At 39.3% G+C, this 22,774-nt stretch overlaps 1 protein-coding gene across 1 annotated transcript in view; it reads right to left on the reverse strand.

Moving 5' to 3' along the window:
- Nucleotides 1–1,029: 1,029 nt before the first annotated feature.
- The window catches only part of cul4b (cullin 4B), a 57,885-nt gene continuing 36,140 nt past the window's right edge, over nucleotides 1,030–22,774 (reverse strand). Inside the window, exons 11-20 of the mRNA XM_052021058.1 lie at nucleotides 21,753–21,945; nucleotides 19,969–20,073; nucleotides 19,369–19,479; nucleotides 12,233–12,318; nucleotides 11,268–11,375; nucleotides 8,348–8,461; nucleotides 5,651–5,756; nucleotides 4,876–5,048; nucleotides 3,560–3,712; nucleotides 1,030–2,553 (exon numbers count right to left, since the gene is read on the reverse strand). Coding sequence (XP_051877018.1) covers nucleotides 2,458–2,553; nucleotides 3,560–3,712; nucleotides 4,876–5,048; nucleotides 5,651–5,756; nucleotides 8,348–8,461; nucleotides 11,268–11,375; nucleotides 12,233–12,318; nucleotides 19,369–19,479; nucleotides 19,969–20,073; nucleotides 21,753–21,945 — 1,245 coding nt within the window. The 3' untranslated portion in view covers nucleotides 1,030–2,457. The remainder of the gene's footprint in view (nucleotides 2,554–3,559; nucleotides 3,713–4,875; nucleotides 5,049–5,650; nucleotides 5,757–8,347; nucleotides 8,462–11,267; nucleotides 11,376–12,232; nucleotides 12,319–19,368; nucleotides 19,480–19,968; nucleotides 20,074–21,752; nucleotides 21,946–22,774) is intronic.

Here is a 22,774-nt window from a genome sequence, read left to right on the forward strand (position 1 = left end):
AGTTTCAGCCTTTTTCCAACTGGTGTCCTCTCCACCTCTCCAGACCAACTGCAACCAAGGGACAATGCCTACGACTAGTGGTGTTCCAAAGGGATCTGTACTGGGACCTCTACTGTTTGTGATGTACAGTATATACAAATGACTTGGATGAAAATGTGGATGGGTGTATTAAGCTTGCAGACAATATATTGTAGATAGTGTAGAATATTGCCAAAGGACACAGTAGGATATAGATCAGTTGCAGATATAGGTGGAGAAATAGCAGGTGGAGTTTAATCCAGCCAAGTGTGAGGTGTTGCACTTTGGGAAATCAAAAGGGAAAGTACAGAGTTAATGGCAGGACCCTTAACAGCATTGATTACAGTGGCATCTTGGGGTCCAAGTCCATAGCTCCCTGAAAATGGCCACACAAGTTGATAAGGTGGTAAAGAAAGATAATGGTATGCTCGCCTTTATTAGTCGAGGCACTGAGTTCAAGAGTCAGGAAGTTATGCAGCAGCCTTATAAAACTCTGGTTAGGCCACATCTGAAGTATTGCATTCAATTCTGGTCACCCCTTTATAGGAAGGATGTGAAGGCTTCGGAGAGGGTGCAGAAGAGGTTTACCAGGATGCTGCCTGGATTAGAGGGCATGTGCTGCAAGGACAGGTTGCACAAGCTATGGTTGTTTTCTCTGGAGTGGCGGAGACAGAGGGTAAATCTGACAGAAGTTTTAAAATTATGAGACAGAGACAACCAGTACCTTCACCCAGAGTCAAAATGTCTAATGCATTTAAGGTGAGATGTGTGGGGCAAGTTTTTTCTGACACAGAGTGGTGGGTGCCTGCCAAGGGTGGTGATGGAGGCAAATATGATAGTTTAAGAGGCTCTTAGATAGGCACATGAATGTGCAGAGAATGGAGGGATATGGACATTGTGTAGGCAGAAGGGATTGGTTTGTTCAGGCATTTAATTACTAGTTTAATTAGTTCAGCACAACATCGTGGACTCAAAGGCATGTGGCTGTGCCATACTATTTTATGTTCTATCCAAACATAACCCTACTTGCAACCAGTAAAATACAGTCTTTCCAACAGAAGTCAGTATAATTCAGTATCCTGAAGCAGAAATCCTAGTTAATTTTCCCTTTTCACCAAATCTTTTCATAGCTCTAGAGATTTTGTATTCACAGCTGAACGATTAACAAACTCTCCCAAACCTACTGATGCACTGGGAAGAGGAAGGGAAATTAATTAGACTTATTACACCAAAACTATTTATTCAATATTTATTCAACACAAAAACCTTGAATATGGACCTCATTCACTTTCGTTAAGAGACACATATGTACATATATAACAATTTCATTTGGAAAAGCCACAGTAGTCTTTGTGCACCTCTGTTGCCCGCTTGTAATTACAAAGGCTTCTTGTGCATTTGATGTTAAATTTTCACATTTGCCAAAGAACTGAGCAGTTTAACAGACATTTTTAATCAGGTTCTTCTCCCTTCTCCTCCCCTCCAAAGTAAAAAGGTTTAATAATACAGGAAACGAGCAAGATTTTACACAACCCAAGCTGAGTAAAGGTTGAAAAACAATTTTTGCAGTCTACACCCTGATAAAGGTCATGTCCAGCCATAAATCTCCAAATGTTGCTGCATTCGCAGTGGTTAAATCTATTACTGTTGTGATAAATGATAAATACAACATGGCAAATGCTTTGGAATTTTCCAGCACTGTCAAAATACAAAACAGACATCACTGCATTACAGACAATTGTTTATTACCCACATTCCACTTTTGGCACCTCCTTTAGTTGTCAAAAATGCTGGCAAAAACTGAACAAAATCCATATTTGTAAAATAAAACAGGTAAAGATAATGTTCACAACTAAGGATTGATACCGATTATTTCATTGCAATACTAAAATCAATGTTAAAATAAAACTTTCAGAAATAGTGAGCAATTAGGCTTCTCTCAATGCAGAGTTTCAAGTGTGAATGACACCAGTGGGATGCCTAATGATATCAAGTAATTTTGAAGACTCATGCTCATTTACAAGAAAAAGAAAAATAAAACAAGCTCTCCATCCAAAAAAAAACCTGGACACAACTCAAAATGATTCAACAATGACGTGGCTAATCAAGAAGATAAAACTGATGAGGTGCAGCTTAGCATTGCATCCGTTCTTCACAAGTTAGTTTGAAAGATGGGGAGGGGTCGCACTTGCTTTTGGTGACCACTGCTACCTCAAACATGTCCAAGTCCAATAGCATTAGCAGAGATTCACAAAGTACTCTCTGGATGGGCACATTTTCCTTCAGAGAAGTTCTCTCCCAGTTATTTCAGTAATGCCATCTTCCATATATCTCTAGGCAATACCAACTAAAAACTCATTTACTGGGATCAGTATCATAGCACCAAGCTATTGATCACCCAAGGTTTGAAGTGCTCGAAGTTTGTCTTCATCTGAAATTCTATGCCACATAGTTGTATTGGTTGGTATTTTCTTTGTCTCTCTCCATGTAGTCTCTGTCAATTAAACTCTCGATTCTTTTCTTTAGGTCAGCAGGCTGAAAGAAGAAATGTGAAATGTTATTTATATGGCAGAAAATAATATGATGCCTGATTTTGCTTTAAAATTCTGATTTAATTTAACTGAATTAGTGGTTTCTTAACTAGAAAACTCTGATGGCCTACAATGAGCACACACCCACTTACATATGTCCAACTCCCAACCATATCATGCCTGAGTAATTCACCAACATGATTATCTCTTCTGTTACAAACTAGGTTACTATTGGTGAATGTCCCTTTAAGATAGAGTGTGGCGTGGTGATGTCAACAGAAGATAAAGGACGTAATGATGTTTTTGAAGCAGTCAGTCAGAATTTGTCAGGGGAGGGGAGACCAGCCTGCTAGTCTCTATCGATGGATGAAAAACAGTAACTGTGTCTGTCACTACAATCCACGTATGGATGTTTGGAGTAATCCAGTGGAGTCCATTTTGTCGTTAACCTGTAGAGGGAAACCGGTATTTGTGTGGACGGCCATGATTCAAGAGCCTTTCGGGGTGAGGAAGATGCAGTGGAGTGGTCACTGCTGAGTAAACACTGAGGTGTCGTTTGGGTTCCAAAGTGGAACATTTGGATTTTGTAATTACTCTCTACGTTTTGTCTTCAGTCAACTGTGGTTTTGAAGAAGCCTTTGCTCATGTTTCACCTTATGGCTTGCTGAACTGAACTTTAAGAACCATTCCTGGACTTGGAGTTTGGGAATTTGCCACATACACACTTTGAGTTTAGTTTTGGGGTTAATGTTTAAGATTTAACATTCTTACTTCTAACATTCTAACATTTTTACTTTTATTTTTCTTATCATAAGTAGTTATTAATAAAGTAGGTTTTAACACTTATACATGACTCAGTGTGTTTCTTTTGTTGCTGGTTCGTAACACTTCGCAGCTTAAGAGACTGAAAAATTACATTGACAAATCAAAGAAGCAAAAACCCTGTTCTACATCAAGATTTGTACTTGACATACTATTACCCACATTCAAAAAGGGCAAGTAATGTATACCTTGACTGGAAATTTCAGCTGGTTATATACTTCAGATACAAGAAGATTGTGGCTCAAAGTCTTTCTCATTTTCATGATTCGAACAATAGCAGCATCTATCTGATACTGCCTATCTTGGAACACTCTCTCAGTAGTGCTGGCCTGCTCTTCAACCTACAAGGAAGAAAGTGTTACAATTGCAATACTTGAAAGATAATAGTCAGGCTAACTTTACTAATACTGGAATTAAATGGAAATAATGTTTGAAAAGGAAAAATTAGACAAGGGATATAAAAAACTTTTACAAAAGCAGCTACTGAACTAACCCTTTCACAAGTTTCTTGTATTTCTGCAGTGCCCTGAATATGGTAAAACATATGGAGGTAGAAGTATGTAGTCTTGAAGGTGGAGAGGAAACTGGGTTGGCTGAGAATGGTTTGATATAGCCTTAGACATTATTATCTCGAGTCAATCACCTCTGGCCAAAGATACCAAACTTATCGATTCCATTTTGAAAGCTAAGTAAAAGTTTTTGTTTAATTTACCAAAGAGACCGGGTTTTAAAGTGGATCAGAAACATCTTTCAAATATTCCCAATTCCTCAAATGGTTATGACAATTCCCTTTAGTGCAGTCAGCAAGGTTTTGATAGTAATCCTCATCTGTAGCAAATAAATTCATCTTAACTCGGTCATTGATCTAGATGAGACAATTTGCATTAGCATACAGTGGTTAAGGGATAAATAATATGCTGATCCTCATCAACTGATACTGGTTCTTTTAAAAGAAAGGAAGATTAATATAAACGTGTAAATTGGGTAATGAGAGAATATAATTCTGCTACAAAAACCTGCTGACATTAACTGTCCATTCTCAGACATACAGAATGGCCACTTGTGAATTATAATGATGGAACATATACTACTATACACTAGTCTTCAGGAAAAGTAGAGGGGGGTGGGGGGAACAAACAAAATATGATGGAAAAAATTCCTTCAAAATAAAAATCACTGGTCTTTCACTTTTTAAAATTAAGACCACGAGGAAAACAAAAGATTGCAAGTTCCTAAATGGAATTTAGAAAGTATTGACAAAAGCTCTCTTGCCAGTGGCTTAAAAAAACTTGCAATGCTTCAGTAATGGGGTAATTTCTGAATCTAGATCTGTGCCACTGCTTTGACACAGCATCAATAGATGCCTAAAAGGTACTCTCTTCTTCAACACTAGCATCTCTTGTACCTTCAGTAGTACAAACATTCACACTGACATTACACAATTAAATAGTGTTCTATGCAGTTTAATTGGTAGCCCTCTCAAGAAATGAGGGGTCTTGCATACCGTTTCTTTCATCTGGATCTGGTTAATCTTGATCCTGAACAACTTATGTTTGAAATCATCATTACAGGTGAACTTATCATAGTCTTCTACGTCTTTGCTTTTCGGAGTCTTGGTCAATACACGTGCTTTGCCACATGCCAATGACTGTAAGGTTCTTCGTAATTCTCCGTCCTCTGATAATGAGATTTTCATAATTAACAACTTTATACAAGCATTTGAGAAACTTCTTTGGCCCTCCCATCTTCTGATAATTATACTACAGACACCCTCCAGTATTTCGCATAATTGGCCATTTTCTTGTGAGCCAAGACAGTGAATGAGAGCAGGCTTTCCAAAAGTGAAGGGCATCACAATTGATTCTGATCTAATATCCATGTATGAGTGATCACTCAACTTCACTGGGCAACAATGAAGAGAAAATTTTTTTTCTCCTCCATATCCAAGGTTAAATGATGTTCCTCAATAAGCAGCCTCAACTAAGATCACTAAACCGGTATAAACCAAACCAATTAATTCTTACATTTAGAGGATAATTACAAGAAAACCAAATCAATTACCTCAGCATTTAACTAATTGCTTTGTTTCTTTTCCAGTTTAGAGCAGAATGACTTTGATTATAAATCAATACAAGTTTCTGACACTTGCTTTCTTAGAATATTTCCTTTTTATTGTTTTGTCCATTTTACAAACGAGTACTTTTGGATATCTTCTACAGCTACACAATACCATCATTCAATGAAGTTCTCATTCTTGGGGGAAAGAAAAAAGAACAAACCTATTCCAGTAGCAGTTTTAATTTCTTCCAAACTGAATTCTTCTCCTTCATTAAACATGAGTAGTACTAGAGTTTGGAAAAGCGACACCTGAAGTTCTTTCTTACCCTATTGTAAAAAGAGAAAACATTTTTAAAGTGTTATTTTTTTTATTAAAAGGTTGTAAAAACTTAACCAAATTAAAATTGTTTATATTTAAGTTATAGGGAGCTATTTGGATTCAGAAAATCGATGAATTCAATCCCGTTATTTACCATTTTAAAATGAAGACACAAATGTGTACTATTTAATAAACAATTAAATGTTCTCAAATGTGTTAATTGTCAGTAACTGCAACTTTAAAAAAAATTGTTCACAAGATGTGGGCACTGTAGGCTTGGACAGCACTTATTCAACATCACTAACTGTCCTAAGATGGCAGTGGCCTGAAGAGCTGAAAGCACTCCTCAGGTCCAACTTAGAAATGGTGCCATGCATACCCTGAGCTACAAAGTAGAAAATACAAGTTGGGAAGCTCTACCGAAGATGGCAATGAGCTTCCAGTTTTGCAACTTTTCCAGTTTTGAAACGAGTCATAATTTGTCTCTATTCCAAACTTCAGAGCACACATCAGAGTACCTCTGGAAACAATATGAAGGTATTTAAAGGTACAGTACCATTTGGATATACAAGGAAGCAGAAATATCAGGAATTATTTAACAGTAATTTTATGAATGCCTTCCTACAAATTTTCCTTTCATGACCTTGACTCCTATGCATACAAGATCACACCTTTTCAGCACTTCCAGTGGCAAAGTGCTATTCTAGACAGCAAATGTCAGAAAGCATCAGTCCCAGGTTCAATCCCATCTTTTTCAAAGTCCACTAACATATTCCAACAAGTCATCACTGGATAGTTGCAAGGGTTTCAGAAGTGAGTTGTCCATTTTCAAGTAATGGAAATGCTGAAATGGAATATCCTGCCAGGGTCAGATAATGATAAACTGGATCAGCAAATTTGCAGATGACACCAAGATTAGGGGCGTAGTGGACAGCAAGGAAGGCTATCAAAGCTTGCAGCGTGATCTTGACCAGCTAGGAAAATGGGCTGAAAAATAGTAGATGGCATTTAATGCAGACAAATGTGAGGTGATGCACTTTGGGGAGACAAACCAGGGTAGGTCTTAAACAGGGCTCCAGGTTGTGTGGTAGAACAGAGGGACCTGGGAATACAGGTCCATAATTCCATGAAAGTGGCGTCACAGGTAGATAGGGTCGTAAAGAGAGTGTTTGGCACTTTGGCCTTCATAAATCAGAGCACTGAGCACAGGAGCTGGGCTGTTATGTTGAAGTTGTACAAGACATTGGCAAGGCAGAATTCAGAGTACTGTGCGCAGTTCTGGTCACCTACCTGCAGTTGAAAGAGTGCAGAGTAAATTTACAAGGATGTTGCTAAGACTTGAGGACCTGAGTTATAAGGTTGAATAGATTAGGACTTTATTTCCTGGAGTGCAGGAGAATGAGGGGAGATCTGATAGAGGTATACAAAATTATGAGGGGTATAAATAGGATGAATGCATGTCCTCCCCTCCGCCCCACCCCCTCCTCCAAGGTTGGGTGAGACTAGAGATCACAGGTTTAGGGTGAAAGGTGAAACACTTAAGGGGAATCTTCTTCACTCAGAGGGTGGTGCGAGTGTGGAACGAACTGCCAGCAGAAATGATAGATGCAGGTTCAGTTGTAACATTTAAGAGAAATTCGGACAGTACATGGATGGGAGAGGTTTGGAGGGATGCAGGTAGATGGGACTAGGCAGAAGATCAGGTCAGCATGTTCCAGATGGGCAAAAGGGCCTCTTTCTGTGCTATAGTACTCTATGACTCTATGTTAAGGAACTTGCAAATGCAATCCAAGTCAGATAGATTGTCCGGGTCTTTGTAAGAGTAAACATCACATAGTAAAAAAAAAACATCTTGAGCAACAGTATTTGTGAATTTTGTTGCCAAAAAGATCATAGACTTTCGTTTCAGAAATTTTTTGCCAAGCATTTTAATGTTAGTCAGCTACCAAGTAAACCTATTACTTGGCCTGATAATGTGCCTAATTGTCATGCTCCATCTACCTGAACCCATCAGCTTTCGATACAATCCATCCTGATGGGCAGTTGTGTGTTAGAACTCAAGGAACTGGATTAAGACTGGCCAAATACATTCCATCCATGAAGGGTTCTTAATGATAAGATTGGAAAAACATTCCGTCTACCACTGTGAACTGATCTGATCCAGAGAAAACCCAGTGTCTACATCATTGTACAAGTGTGTTACACTGGATGTCTTAAAGATAAAGAACAGAACTCCAGTGGTTTACTTCAGGAGTTTCATTCTGTTAACTGATAACACAAAGCCAACTTACCAGCAATATGAACACCCGACAGCAAAAATGATGCTGCCTTTTTTGGTCAGAAGGCTATGAAGGCAACCCCTCCTCTAAGTGCATTTTAATCATTTAAATTGAAACCTCCAATCAGTACAGATTATAAAAATCCTGGAATTGAGATGGAATCCATAATATTCTGACACCTGAATTACTACAAAGTCTAATTCATGCAGAATAAACATGCTCAGAGCTCAGATTCACCAAGTACTTAAACTTCAAAAATATCCTATTATTTCAGTAGCTAGCTTAATAACTTGATTAAAAGTCCAAATTTTGAAACATACCTCTTTAAATTCTGCTTTCAGTACGCAATGACCCAATGTTGACTGCCACTGTAACTTCCTACCACTGTGCTTACCCAGATAAAAGGTTTTGAAAATCTCCTGAAGTTTCACCATCTACACAAAAAGAAAACAAGTAGCAATGTTTTGGTGATTGTGTAAAACTGTGCAAGTCTATTTTTGCTCATGGTTATACATCTAGTGGTTTAATGCTGCTATGTCAACTATTGGGAAGATCTGATTGGAATCCAAGGAAACTAGTCTTCTTCATAGGTCAGTGCTCTGGCTCCAGTCAGGTTTGTCACAATAACGTTTGACATTGAGGATTAACAAATCCACATTTCAACAAAATCAGACTGCTGTGGTGTGTCACTCAAATCGTGGATCTCTTCAGTTCTTTGCCATTTTCCAACATTTATAAAAGCAATAAACCATTTCAGATAACCTGGCAATAAACAAAGTGAAGTTTAGAGAAATAACTTAAATTCTGTTCAAACAAGTACAAGATAATTTTGTTATACTGATTAAATTTAAACAAAATAGGCCTCATATTTAAGTTACTGCAAATTTCCAACTTGAGTTCCAATGATCTGCAAAGACCACTGTACCCATCATTGCCCGGACACCGCTGACAAATTTTTAGGCACAGAGACTTTGTTCATCTGAAACACTAAATCAGAGCCAACTAATATGCATACTAATAAATAACTCTTAGTAGACCAAGTTCTATTGACTAGACACAAGTCAACATTCCAGAATATTTTTGTTCTATCCATTTATAACATGGTCTGATATACATATAGACAAAAGTTGAGATGAAGCCTGCAACATTAAACTACCTGCAGACATAAGAATAAAGAGAAATCCAGTATGGAATCAAGCGTAATTATTCTCAACTTACTGTTCTTCCAATAATTTTTAAGTTCCAATTCCATTTGTAAACAATGCAAGTATGTGCAGATCTGAATCATATCAAATGTTTCCTCCTCCCCCAATCTTCCCAATAATTCAATGGGTAATGAAGTGCTATACCAAGTCATTCTGATCAGTATTCAGACTCCATTTTTCCTGATCGTTATTTTAATACCTCTAGTGTAGGATAGGATTCCTCTCTCCCCATGGCATATTACATGCCGAATCTTCACAAAATTATCATTTTTCCTTAACTATCTATAATTGAAATAACTGCATCAAAACCTCCTTAATGCTTCCTTGTATTGTGGAGGGTCGTGGCTGTCACGTGACAGCACTGCCTACTACCTGGTCAGAAGACACACCACTGCAAATCAAGGTGTGGCCCTGCCCCACCCATTAGCACACACCTGACCATTGGCCCCTTTAAGTACCTTTGTACTTGGCCTTTGTAATCGATTAGTCCTTGCTGGCACTGAGCCATTGGCCCCCTGTAAATTACCTGGGCTGGACCCTCCTCAGCCCTCCAGCATTATAAAGGGCGTCACGTGTGCTCCGCTCGCTCTCTTTGCCATCTTCGAGGGACCACCCTGCTTCACTCCAGGCCGAGTACCGTGGAACAGCACTGGAGAAATCGTTGGTGAGGTGTGCACTGTTTAAGGGTTGGGAGCGTTTTAGTTAGTGTCCCTAGTAGCATAGAGCCGTGCCTGCACTGAATCAAGGGGTGGTGGGTATCGTATTGTTTTTCCTTGAGAGTGAGTGAGAGTGTGTTTTATCCCCGGTGCAATTTTCACACGCTTGCTATAAACCGTGCTCTGTGTTGTTCCCGTTACCATTTTCCACGCTTGTCTTTTGTAAATAAATCATTCTCTGCCAGACTGTGTTCAGAGTCCTTACTTTTGAGACGCCTTGAACCTGTTTTCTCATTCACAACACTCCTATAACAGGTTAAACAGGGAGACCCTAGTTTTCATCCACTATCACTGTGGTAAAGCTTCTAGTTTCTGTTCAACAGTTCTTAATATTGGAGATGAAGTCACAAAAAGTCAGATGACAACAAAATGTTTTGACTGTTAATCAAAATTCTAGCACCATGCTTTCTGATTCAAACATATCTTTCAGAATAGTGAAAGTAAATATATTTTAACAACCTTACAGAAATACTTTTGGTCACGGGCAGACTCATTCATAAATTTTTTTAAAAATGAGTTCAGAGCCATGTTATTTTAAAATGACTATCCAAAAAAGTTTTATACAAATATTTTAATGCCAGTGGATTGGTAGGTAAAGTTACAATGAATTAACTTAAAATAGTCACAAAAATAGAACACAGATAAAACCATTTTTAACCCTTCTTCCCTGTCCATTCTCCATCACCACAGTATTAGTGATAACCAATTCAATTTCTTCTCTTTCATAGAAGGTACATCAACACTGCTTCAAAACTGCTTGAAGCAATGTGTTGTGAACCAAAGCAACAGCACAGAGACAACAAAACCACCAACTCTGGAGAGATTTGGCACTGACAAGTAACATAAAAAATGAGAAGAGCATGCAAAGTGGAAATAGAAGCACGCCCTCAGCCTTAGAATCTGAAAGCAAATAATGACATTATCTACACAAAGGATCATTTCATCATTATTGGTGCAGCAAAGAGAATAGATGGCTCATAGTTCCAGTGAACCAGGTTGAATCCCAAATTCTGGTGTTGTGTGGAGTCTCCATTTTCCACCTGTGACTGCTTGGGTTTCTCCCAGATCCTCTGGTTTCTTCCCACATCCCAAAGAAGTGCGGATTAGTAGGTTACTTAGCCATTGTAAATTGCCCCTAGTGCATACTTAAGTGATGGAATCTGGGCAGTCGATGGCAATGTGGGGACAATAAAATGGGATTAGTGTAAATGGGTGATTGATGATTGGCATTGACTCGGAGGACTGAAGGGAAAATTTCTGTACTGTTTGACTATGATGATTTTATTGCAATTTATTCACACTTAACATAATACACTAACCTCCAGGGGCAAATGAACTTCCATGGGCACATATGTTGGCCAGTAGCCCATTGTGAGGATATTTACAGTCAGTTCAAGGTTCCCAGGTATATTCTGATTTTGCATATACTGTGGAAAAACCAAGAAAAGATTAAAAGTAATCCTTAAAAGGGTTAGATCAAGATCTAAATTTCCTACCCAAAGCAAACAAAATCTCTAATCGATCAACATCAATATTGCTATAACCCTGAAATCCATGCTTTTTTAATTCTCATCTCTTATATTTTTGCTACAAAACCAGTGCTGAATGGCCCCAATAGTTCCTCCCTTAACTTATGATCAAAGGAGATGACCCCTGTTTGCTCAAGTTTGCCCTGACAAAACTCATCCCCAATTTCATCCTGAAACAACTCTTCTGTAACATTTCCAGGCCTCAGTATCCTATTTTGTGCACAATTCTTCAGCTGAGGCTTAACAATTCATTTTTAAAGGTCCAGCATGACTATTTTGTGTTCAATGCTCTATTTATAAATTAATTTCTCTTATACAAAAGTACATTGACGTTAGCAAATGCAAAAATACATCACCTATATCTATACTTTTCAAAACTTCTAACAAAAAGCATGCAGTTCAATCTGTAAAACCAATAAACTTCCTGTTAAATTATTAAAGTTTCAAATTTGAAGTGTTGAACTCTTTCAACACCCTAGTCAATGCCATAAGAAAGTATAAAATAGATAAATAATGAAAGAGGGAATGAAAAAGTTAACACTAACTGAAACAGTATTGAGGAATAAGCCTATCTAGACATGTGGATTACTTAATAACAGAACTCCTGACCTAAGTAATGGATGAAAAACTAAATCAAGGGGGAAATACAATAAAAAAAACTTAAAATAAGCTCCTAATATGTTGTTAGCAATCACAAGTATTAAAAATAAATGCATGCCAGTATCAACTGAACCATCTAAACTAAAATGCAATACCTGCTTAAACTGGATCATAATATCTTTTGAGAGCTCCATGTCTCTGAACATTCCTTCCAATTTGCTGGTGAACGCAGCTCCACATTCTTAAAAACAAAAATATCAATAGATTAGTCAGCAGTAATAACCATTCGTTGAATAATCTATAGTGTTACTACTTTACTTCAAAGATAAAGGATTGGAATAATCTATACACAAATTGATGAACAGAGCAAAATTGTTTGAAATTAGTATTCCACCACTATTAGGTAACCTTTGTTAAATTCAACCAGTTGTGTTATTCACTTGAGAAGCATGTAAAATATATTATTTAAATTAGAATTTAGAACACTTCCTGACTGAACTGGTCAATGGCACATTTTGCATTCAGTCAAGCAAACAAGTTTGTGTGGAACTACAAGAGAGAAACATTTTTGGTACAATCTGCACCTATTACACTACTTGGCGACAAAGCAGAAAGAGGATCTCAAGACACCCTAGCTGTCAGCTCAAATATGTGCTCACCCTTCCTAAGGGGCTACTCTGCAGTTGAGAGCCATAGGACGCAATCCTTCTGCAGAGACATTAAGGCCAATTGTAACAAATAAATTGCTGAACTAAACACCATCTAACTTGAGGTCAAAGGAGAAGTTGACTCTTATGTCTTTAAATTGATAAACTCACCATGCATTCCATTCATTTCAAACAATTTTATGAACTCCTTAATTTTTTTTGGTATTGGTTTATTATTGTCACTTGTACCCAGGTACAGTGAAAAACTTGTCTTTGCATACTGTTTGTACAGATCAATTCATTACACAAAGCATTGAGGTAGTACAAGGTAAAACAATAACAGAATACAGAGTGAAGTGTCACAGCTACAGAGGAAGTGTAGTGCAGGTAGACAATAAGGTGCAAGGTCATAACAAGGTAGATTGTGAGATCAAGAGTCCATCTCATCGTCTAAAGGAGCCGCTCAATAGTCATAAGAGCGGGATAGAAGCTGTCCTTGAGCCTGGTGATATGTGCCGTCAGGCTCCTGTACCTTCTGCCCGATGGGAGAGGGGAGAAGAGAGAATGACTCAGGTGGGTGTGGTCTTTGATTATGCTGAAGCAGCAAGTATAGACAAGTGTCCATGGAGGGGAGGCTGGTTTCTGCGATTTGCTGGGCTGTGTCCACAACTCTCTGCAGTTTCTTGCAGTTGCCATACCAAGCTGTGATGTATCCAGATAGGATGCTTTCTTTGGTGCATCGATAAAAGTTGGTGAGTGTCAAAGGGGATATGCCAAATTTCTTTTGCCTCCTGAGGAAGCAGAAGCGCTGGTGAGCTTTCTTGGCCGAGGCATCTACATGGTTAGGCCAGGACAGGCTATTGGTGATGTTCACTCCTTGGAACTTGAAGCTCTCAACCCTCTTGACCTCAGCACCGTTGATGTAGACAGGTGTATGCGCACCTCCCCCTTTCCTGAAGTCAGTGACCAGCTCTTGTTTTGCCAACATTGAGGAAAAGGTTGTTGTCATGACACCATGTCACTAGGCTCTGTCTCCTTCCTGTACTTTGACTCATTGTAATTTGAGATATGGCCTACTACAGTGGTATCTGCAAACTTGCAGATGGAATTAGCACAGAATCTGGCCACACAGTCATGAGTGTATAGGGAGTAGAGGGATGAGGAGGCAGGCTTGTGGAGCACCAGTGTTGAGAATCATCGTGCTGGGGGTGTTGCTGCCTATCCTCACTGACTGCGGTCTGTTGGTCAGAAAGTCAAGAATCCAGTTGCAGAGTGAGGTGTTGAGTCCCAGGTCTCGGAGTTCGGTGATGAGTTAGCTTTGAATTATAGTATTGAACGCTGTGCTGTTGTCAATAAACAATAGTGCAATGTAGGTCTCTTTACCATCCAGATGCTCCAGAGATGAGTCTAGAGCCAGGGAGATGCCATCCACTGTAGACCCGTTTTGGCAGTAGGCGAATTGCAGTGGGTTGAGGTTTTCTGGAAGGCTAGAGTTATGCCATGACCGGCCTCTCAAAGCATTTCATGATGATGAATGTCAGAGCCACTGGGTGGCAGTCATTAAGGCATGTTACTTTTTTTTCTTAGGTACTGGGATGATAGTGGTCTTCTTAAAACAGGTGGGAACATCAGATTGAAGCAGGGAGAGGTTAAATATGTCTACAAGTACCCCCCGCCAGCTGATCAGCACAATATCCCTAACTCAGGTCCTCAAGTTCCAGCAACGTCTTGTAAATTTTCTCTGTACTCTTTCAAGCTTATTGATATCTTTCCTGTAGGTAGGTAACCAGAACTGCACACAATACTCCAAATTCGGCCTCACCAACATCTTGTACAACTTCAACACAATATCCCAACTCTTGTACTCAGTGCCCTGATTTATGAAGGCCAAAGTGCCAAAAGTTCTCTTTATGACCTGATCTACCTGTGACACCATTTTCAAGGAACTATGGATCTGTATTCCCAGGTCCCTTCGTTCTACCACACAGCTCAGAGCTCTACCATTCAGTGTGCAAGTCTTACCCTGGTTTGTCCTCCCAAAGTATCTGCCATTTTTCAGCCCATTTACCTAGCTGGTCAAGATCATGCTTTGATAGCCTTCCTTGCTGTCCACTATGCCCCCAGACTTGGTGTCATCCACAAATTTGCCGATCCAGTTTACCACATCATCTAAACCATTAATATTGATGATAAACAACAAGACCCAGCACTGATCCCTGCGGCACACCACTAGTCACAGGCCTCCAGTCAGAGAGACAACCATATACTACCATTCTCTGGCTTCTCTTGCTAAGCCAGTGTTGAATCCAATTGACTCCTTCATCCTGAATGCCAAACGACTTAACCTTCTGGACCAGCATCCCATGTGGGAATTTGTCAAAGGCCTTGCTAAAGTCCATGTAGACAATGTCCACTGCCTTTCCCTCATCAACCTTCTTGGTTACCTCCTTGACAAACTATTAGGTTGGTTAGAGATGAGCTATCACGCACAAAGTCACATTGACTATCCCTAATCGGGCCCTGTCTATCCAAACTTTCCTGCAAAGGAACATCTAAACAAGCCTGATGCATTTTGGAAACAGGTCCTGTGGACTGATGAAGTTAAAATAGAACTTTTTGGCCGCAATGAGCAAAGGTATGCTTGGAGAAAAAAGGGTGCAGAGTTTCATGAAAAGAACACCTCTCCAACTGTTAAGCATGGGGGTGGATCGATCATGCTTTGGGTTTGGGCTTGTGTTGCAGCCAGTGGCACGGGGAACATTTCACTGGTAGAGGGAAGAATGAATTCAATTAAATACCAGCAAATTCTGGAAGCAAACATCACACCGTCTGTAAAAAAAAAGCTGAAGGTGAAAAGAGGATGGCTTCTACAACAGGATAACGATCCTAAACACACCTCAAAGTCCACAATGGACTACCTCAAGAGGCACAAGCTGAAGGTTTTGCCATGGCCCTCACAGTCCCGACTTAAACATCATTGAAAATCTGTGGATAGACCTCAAAAGAGCAGTGCATGCAAGACGGCCCAAGAATCTCTCAGAACTAGAAGCCTTTTGCAAGGAAGAATGGGCGAAAATCCCCCAACCAAGAATTGAAAGACACTTAGCTGGCTGCTGAAAGCATTTACAAGCTGTGCTACCTGCCAAAGGGTGTGTTACTAAGTATTGACCATGCAGGGTGCCCAAACCTTTGCTTTGGGCCCTTTTCCTTTTTTTGTTATTTTGAAACTATAAAAGATGGAAATAAAAAAGTAATCTTGCTTAAAATATTAAAGAAATGTGTCATCTTTAACTTTATGCCTTTTGGAAATCAGGACATCTTTTACCGCTTAGCTATTCACAGTAACAGAAATTTTGACCAGGGGTGCTCAAACTTTTACATGCCACTGTATATATCCTGCACCTTAGAACACCTTCCAATAATTTACCCATAACTGACATCAGGCTCACCAGCCTATAATTTACTGGCTTATTTTTAGAGCCTTTCTTGACCAACAGAACAACATTAGCTATCCTCCAGTCCTTCGGCACCTCACCCGTGGCTAAGGACGTTTTAAATATCTCTGCCAGGGCCCCTGCAATTTCTGCACTAGCCTCCCACAAGGTCTGAGGGGACACCTTGTCAGGCCCTGGGGGTTTATCCACCTTAATTTGCCTCAAGACAGCCAGCACCTCCTCTTCCGTAATCCATATACGGTCCATGACCTCACTCTTTACCTCAGTCCGAAAGGCTGTGTCTGTCTCCAGAGTAAATATGGATGCAGAGAATTCATTTAAGATCTCCCACATCTCTTTTGGCTCCATGCATAGGCAACGACAGTGATCTTCAAGAGGACCAATTTTCTCCCTTGCTACCCTTTTTGCTCTTAATATAGATATAGAAACCCTTGGGATTCTCTTTCACCGTTTACCAGGGCAACCTCATGTCCTCTTTTTGCCCTCCTGATTTCTCTCTCAAGTGTTCTCCTGCCTTTCTTATACTCCTCAAGTGCCTCATTTGATCCTAACTGCCTATACCTGATATGCACCTTCTTGTTCTTTACTAAGGCCTCAATGTCCCTCAATAACCAAGGTTCCCCAAGTTTTGCCTTTTATTTTATCAGGAAAATACAGATTCTGTACTCTCAATATTTCACTTTTGAAAGCTTCCCACTTACCAAGCATCTCTTTGCTGGAAAACAGCCTATTCCAATCCACGGCTGCCAGATCCCTTCTGATTAAAAATTGGCCTTACTCTAATTTAGAATCTCAACCCGAGGACCAGTCCTATTCTTCTTCATAATTATCTTGAAGCTAACGGAACTATGATCACTAGATCCAAAGTGTTCCCCTACACACACTTCTGTCACCTGCCGTGTCTAGTTCCCTAAGAGGAGATCCAGTAATGTGCTCTCTCTCGTTGGGATCTCTACATATTAAGGAAACTGTTCTGAACACATTTGACAAACTCTATCCCATAAAGGGATTGGATGGGAGTCCCAGTCAATATGTGGAAAGTTGAAAATCACCTATCACAACCTTGAATTTCTTGCAACTGTCTGCTACCTCTCTGTAAATTTGTTCCTCTAAATCCTGCTCTGTTGGGAGGTCTATAATATAGTCCCATTAACATGGTCATCCATTTCTTATTCCTTAGTTCCACCCATATTGCCTCAGTAGTCGAGCCCTCCAGTACGCCCTCTGAGCACTGCGGTGACATTTTCCCTGATGAGTAATGCCACCCCTCGCCCTTTAATACCTCCTGCTCTATCATGCCTAAAACATCAGAACCCCGGAACATTGAGCTGCCAGTCCTGCCCCTCCTGCAACCAAGTCTCACTAATAGCTACATCATCATAATTCTACATGCCGATCCATGCTCTAAGTTCATCTGCCTTACCCAAAATACTCCTTGCATTGAAATAGATGCATCTCAGAACACAAGTCTCACCATGCTCATCAACCAGTCGATTTCTGTCTTTGCTTGGAGGCTTAACATCTACTCTCCCCACAGCCACTCCACTTGCTACCTTACCACTTTGGTTCCCACCCCCCTGCAGCTCAAGTTTAAACCCCCTCCCCCCAAACAGCACTAGCAAACCTCCCCGCAAGGATATTGGTCCCCCTCCAGTTCCAGTGCAAACCGTCCTGTTTGTATAGGTCCCACCTGGACCTGAAAAAGAAGAGCCCAAATGATCCAAAAGTCTGAAGCCCTCCCTGCTCCACAATCTCCTAAGCCATGTGTTACATTGCACTATCTTCCTATTTCTTGCCTCACTAGCATGTGACACAGGTAGCAATCCTGAGATCACCACCCTGGAGGTCCTGTCTTGTAACTTAGCACCCAGCTCCCTGAATTCACTTTGCAGGACCTCGTCATCCTTCCTGCCCATGTCATTGGTGCCGATGTGGACCACGACTTCTGGCTACTCCCCCTCCCCCTTCAGAATGCTGTGGACTCGATACGAGACGTCTCTGACCCAGGCACCTGGGAGGCAACATACCATCCGGAAGTCTCGTTCTCGTCTACAGAATCTCCTATCTGATCCCCTCACCAATGAATTCCCTATCACTACCACATTCCTCTTCTCCCCCTTCCCTTCTGAGCCACAGAGCCAGACTCAGTGCTAGAGACCTAGCTGCCGTCGCTTTCCTCTGGTAGGTTGTCCCCCGCAACAGTATGCAAAACTATAAACTTGTTATTGACGAGACCATCCACAGGGGTACCCTGCACTAACTGCCTATTCCCTTTCCCTCTCCTGAAGGTCACCCAGCTACCTGCACCCGAGGTGTGATTGCCCCTCTGTAACTCCTATCATCTCTTCAGTTTCCCGAATGAGCTCATCCAGCTCCAGTCCTCTAACATAGTCAGTAAGTAGCTGCAGCAGGATGCAGTTCTCATGGGTGTAGTCATCAGAGACACTGGAGGTCTCCCTGACTCTCCACATCCTACAAGAGGAGCATACCACTGCTCCAACTGCCATTTGATGTAAACTATGTTTACGAATTCATACTTGAGCCCAAATTAATAGGTTGCACATTTCATTTCATGTGCAGTGTTCTACAAGTTTTAAAAACTAAATATTATGGGACAATAGCTAAAATTAATAGAAAATTCACATATCTGTACTCGTTAAAAATCAGAAAATATTCATCCTTAACTAATTCTTGGACATGTCATCCTTAGCACTTATTGCCCATTTCTATGGACACTCCAGAAAGTTTTATTAAACAATCTTACACCCTCATTCATTTTAGTCTTTTAAACCAAATCACTTCTGTTGTAAAAGATGTTTTCACTTGTTTCCCTGAGTTCTCTGGTGAATACAACAGAGATTGAGTTGATGAGAGAAAAACAGCACACACATTAAAGTTTGAAGTCCATAAAAAAAAATGTGGTTAATGATCCAAACTGAAGGACAGCACAATCAACTAATGGAATTAATTTGTACATCCTTTTAATGCAGATACAGCTCCAGTAGCATGGTAATAAATGTGGGCAACTAATTTAAAAAGTGAGGGCTTCAATAATATTCAGAAGTTTTTTTTCCTGAAAAAGAGGAACAAAGATATGAGCAGAACTGGAATGAGCAACTTATTTTTTTAAAAATGCCTTCAGGAACTGAAGCATACATTCCAACTCAGCTTCTTCATAGGCAAACTCACCATGTTTCAATTTGGACAGCATTGATTTCTCTGCATCTACTGATGCACTCTTTCCCACCAATAGTCTCTTTGCCAAGTCCTTCTTGTAAAATGCCTCAAATACATCTTTTCCTATTTTTCAAAACAAAAAAAAAGATTTAGAGCTCATTGTTCTGGATATATGGTAGAAGAACAGAAACTACATTTATAGTTCATTGCTACATTAATCAATTTTCTTTCTTCCTGATGATATGGATTCATTGTTGTGGATCATGACACCTTTGATTCCTCAACCAATTTACTATTCATCCTGTAAGAGCCTGGATAAAACATACTTGGAGGCAACTCAGCCATGCTCTGGACTTAAGGGAAAGAGGGCTAAAGGAAACACAACTAAAGCTAGGCCAATTGCCTTCTTCACACCTCCATTTCCAGTAAGATAACTGGATGATGATCAGATGCAGGAACTCTGACATCCAACTGCAATCCTGGCTGATGAGCCTTTGCCATCAATTTCAAGTAGTTCTGCATCATATCACAACATATTTTTAATCACTAGTCCAGTGATAGGGCATGCAATAATTTCTTATAAATTAGAAATGAATAAAATTAGAAACATACCATAAATGAACCTAAATATTATCATAATCTTATCCAGCATCTTCTCAAGCTCTTCATCAGTAGCCTCTTTGTTCCCAGCCCGAAGCTTTGAATCCACATATTTAGCTGAAAAAGAAAAGCACACTGTTTCTTCATCTCTTCAAAATTAAATTCTCTTTTAAATGGGAGATTTTTACATCATCTAAGACAGAAAAGGTAAAATTCCAATAGTCTCTACAGTGTTTATGCTCCAGTCTTCTCTCACCATCTAATCCTACCAGCAGAACCATTTCTTTCTTTTTCTCTCAAGTGCCTATTTTGCTTTTCCTTCAACACATAATTCTGCTCAACTATTCATTGTGGCTGTACATTCCTCTCACTGAATTAAGTACTTGCAGAATAATGACAGGACAACAGTTAACCTTCAGTCATTATCAGTGTAGCTTACAATTTTGGAATTTCCATAAACACACAAGAGAATGAAGAAATCCCATAAGTTGTAGTCATCACTGGGCAGCAAGCTATATTTTGATTTGTTTGATGTGAAATTCAACTAAAGTTCATCCACTATGTCAGAGAAGGCAACAATAAATATTTTCCCACTGTCAAATTGGAGGAAAATGACTGAGGATAAGCACTCAATGTTAGATTTTTATTCAGTGTTTTAATAAATTTTTAGATGGTTAACTGTCTAAAGATGTTTAAATGTTCCATGAGTTCCAAGTTTTTTGTTAATGACTTGTGTCTTTAAAAGTTTTTCCAATGTCTCCAAAGTTCACTAACAGTTCAGTCTAAATCTGGGGCATGACAGCTTATCATCAATTTTTTTCCTCCTCTTTCATGGAGTTGGTTCAGGTCACCCCATCTGATGATCCTTTTACATCCTTAGGCTAGTCAATGTGCAGAGCCACCCTGCAAAAGATCCAACCAACTTTTCTCTATAAGTTCCCACTGAGAGGCTCACTTTGAACTGGTCCACAGTGAGTGCGCTCAACAGAATATCACAAAAATTAACATTTATTCATGGGCATGATTTACAGCCTCTACTTCTAGATACCACCATAGAGCTAATTTATGTACAACCACAAATGCCATTCATAGGAAGCTATATAAATTGTTTTCTTTTTATATGAAAATACCATAATCTGCTTCTAGCTCATGAAACCAACAGCATGCATTTCCATCCTCCACTCTAAAATGATACACCAATTATAATGCCAACCCCATCAGACACTTAAAGCTTGTTAAGCAGCTCAACTACAAGCAACAGACAACCAACGCACAATAGCGTTTTGATTATATTCAGAACACATCCACCCCAGCTCTGTAACAGAAAAGTTCTTAAAATGTCATATCATGAAATAATGAAAAGGATGAAGTACTTTCTTCAATTCAAATGAATCATTTGATAACATTAGAACAAAATTATCCAGCCTTCAAAACATAAAAGCTGAAGTAAACAATGCATTAGACTATACCGGCTCCTATTGGAAATTCCTTATACTTTTCTATTGAAGTATGACAGGAATGAAGTATGCCAATATATGAAACTAAAGCAATTTCAAAGATACAGCAGTTTTTGATTACATGCAATTTCGAGGACAAAATGTAGACAATGTACGATATGGCACTGTTTTAGTCAGACAGGGAAAATTCTACATAATGAAATTTCCCATTCTGTAATGTCTCTTCCAGGTAATAAACTAACTACTGAGAAATCAAGTTTTAGTTACTGTGTTTAACTTCTGTTTATTATGAAAATATCAAATTGGCAGGTGCTACTATTATCTATATATCTACCATACCTATTAGTTCAGCTGGTTTGTTTGGTCGCTTGTTAATGAAGGTTTCAAAGGCTTCTTTCATTGCATTTACAAATTTTTCATTCTTCAAGAAGCAGACATCCACCACGTGATCCACTTTGTCTTTGAAATCAAGTAGTTCTTGAACCATCGTTTTATCTTTCTCAGGATTAATTACTATAGTACTGCCAAAGGTCTGAGGATTAAAAGAAATATAAATTTTAGTCAAAATTCTGAGGAAGATAAACATTAATTGAAAGTACTTAAATGACCATAACATTTTGCATAAGAAAATGCCTGACTTCGATCACAATGATTTAAACAGTGCACAGCTTTAATTGCTTTTTGAAAGGACTCTTGTCCCAACCTCAGTACCAATATTTCTCGAATCAAAGTACAAATTCCTAGAGTACAATCTACATCCTCAGCACCTTGTCAAAGTAACAACGTGTCTAACATGGGTCATGATAACAAATGGTATTTTGGAATATGGAAATGTGACCCTGTTCTTTCTTGATTTTTCCACTCCACCATCCCTATTCACCCCACACAGACAAATACAAATGCACAGCTGAGCAGAAGTCTATGTATAACAATGAACAGGAGAAATCAGGATGATATTTAATAAGTGAAACTCCAACTATCCAGATTCTTCAAGGACATAACTGAAGCAGTTTCTCCCAACATCTAGTACACCCTAAATCACCAATACATTAACTGCTTTGCTTTTCAGCTTAGCCAAGACCAAATGATCCATACTTTCTGATTTTAATCAAAACAACTCTAACAAACATCTGCTGATAAAGAAACTTCTCCTTCTCCATTTGTTCTTTCAGTAATGATCTTAAAATTTGATTTCCATTACTCAATCTCACCAACTGGCATATTTAGTTTCCCCACATTCAAACTTAATCAAAACCATTTATAAGTTTCAACAAACCAAAGAGATCTCCTCAATCACTACTCATAGACCTGAACCAGGAAATGCTTCTCAACACAGATGCTTCCTACCTGGCCAATATTTT

This window comes from Pristis pectinata, chromosome 8 (genome assembly GCF_009764475.1).
Source record: "Pristis pectinata isolate sPriPec2 chromosome 8, sPriPec2.1.pri, whole genome shotgun sequence".
Taxonomy (NCBI): domain Eukaryota; kingdom Metazoa; phylum Chordata; class Chondrichthyes; order Rhinopristiformes; family Pristidae; genus Pristis; species Pristis pectinata.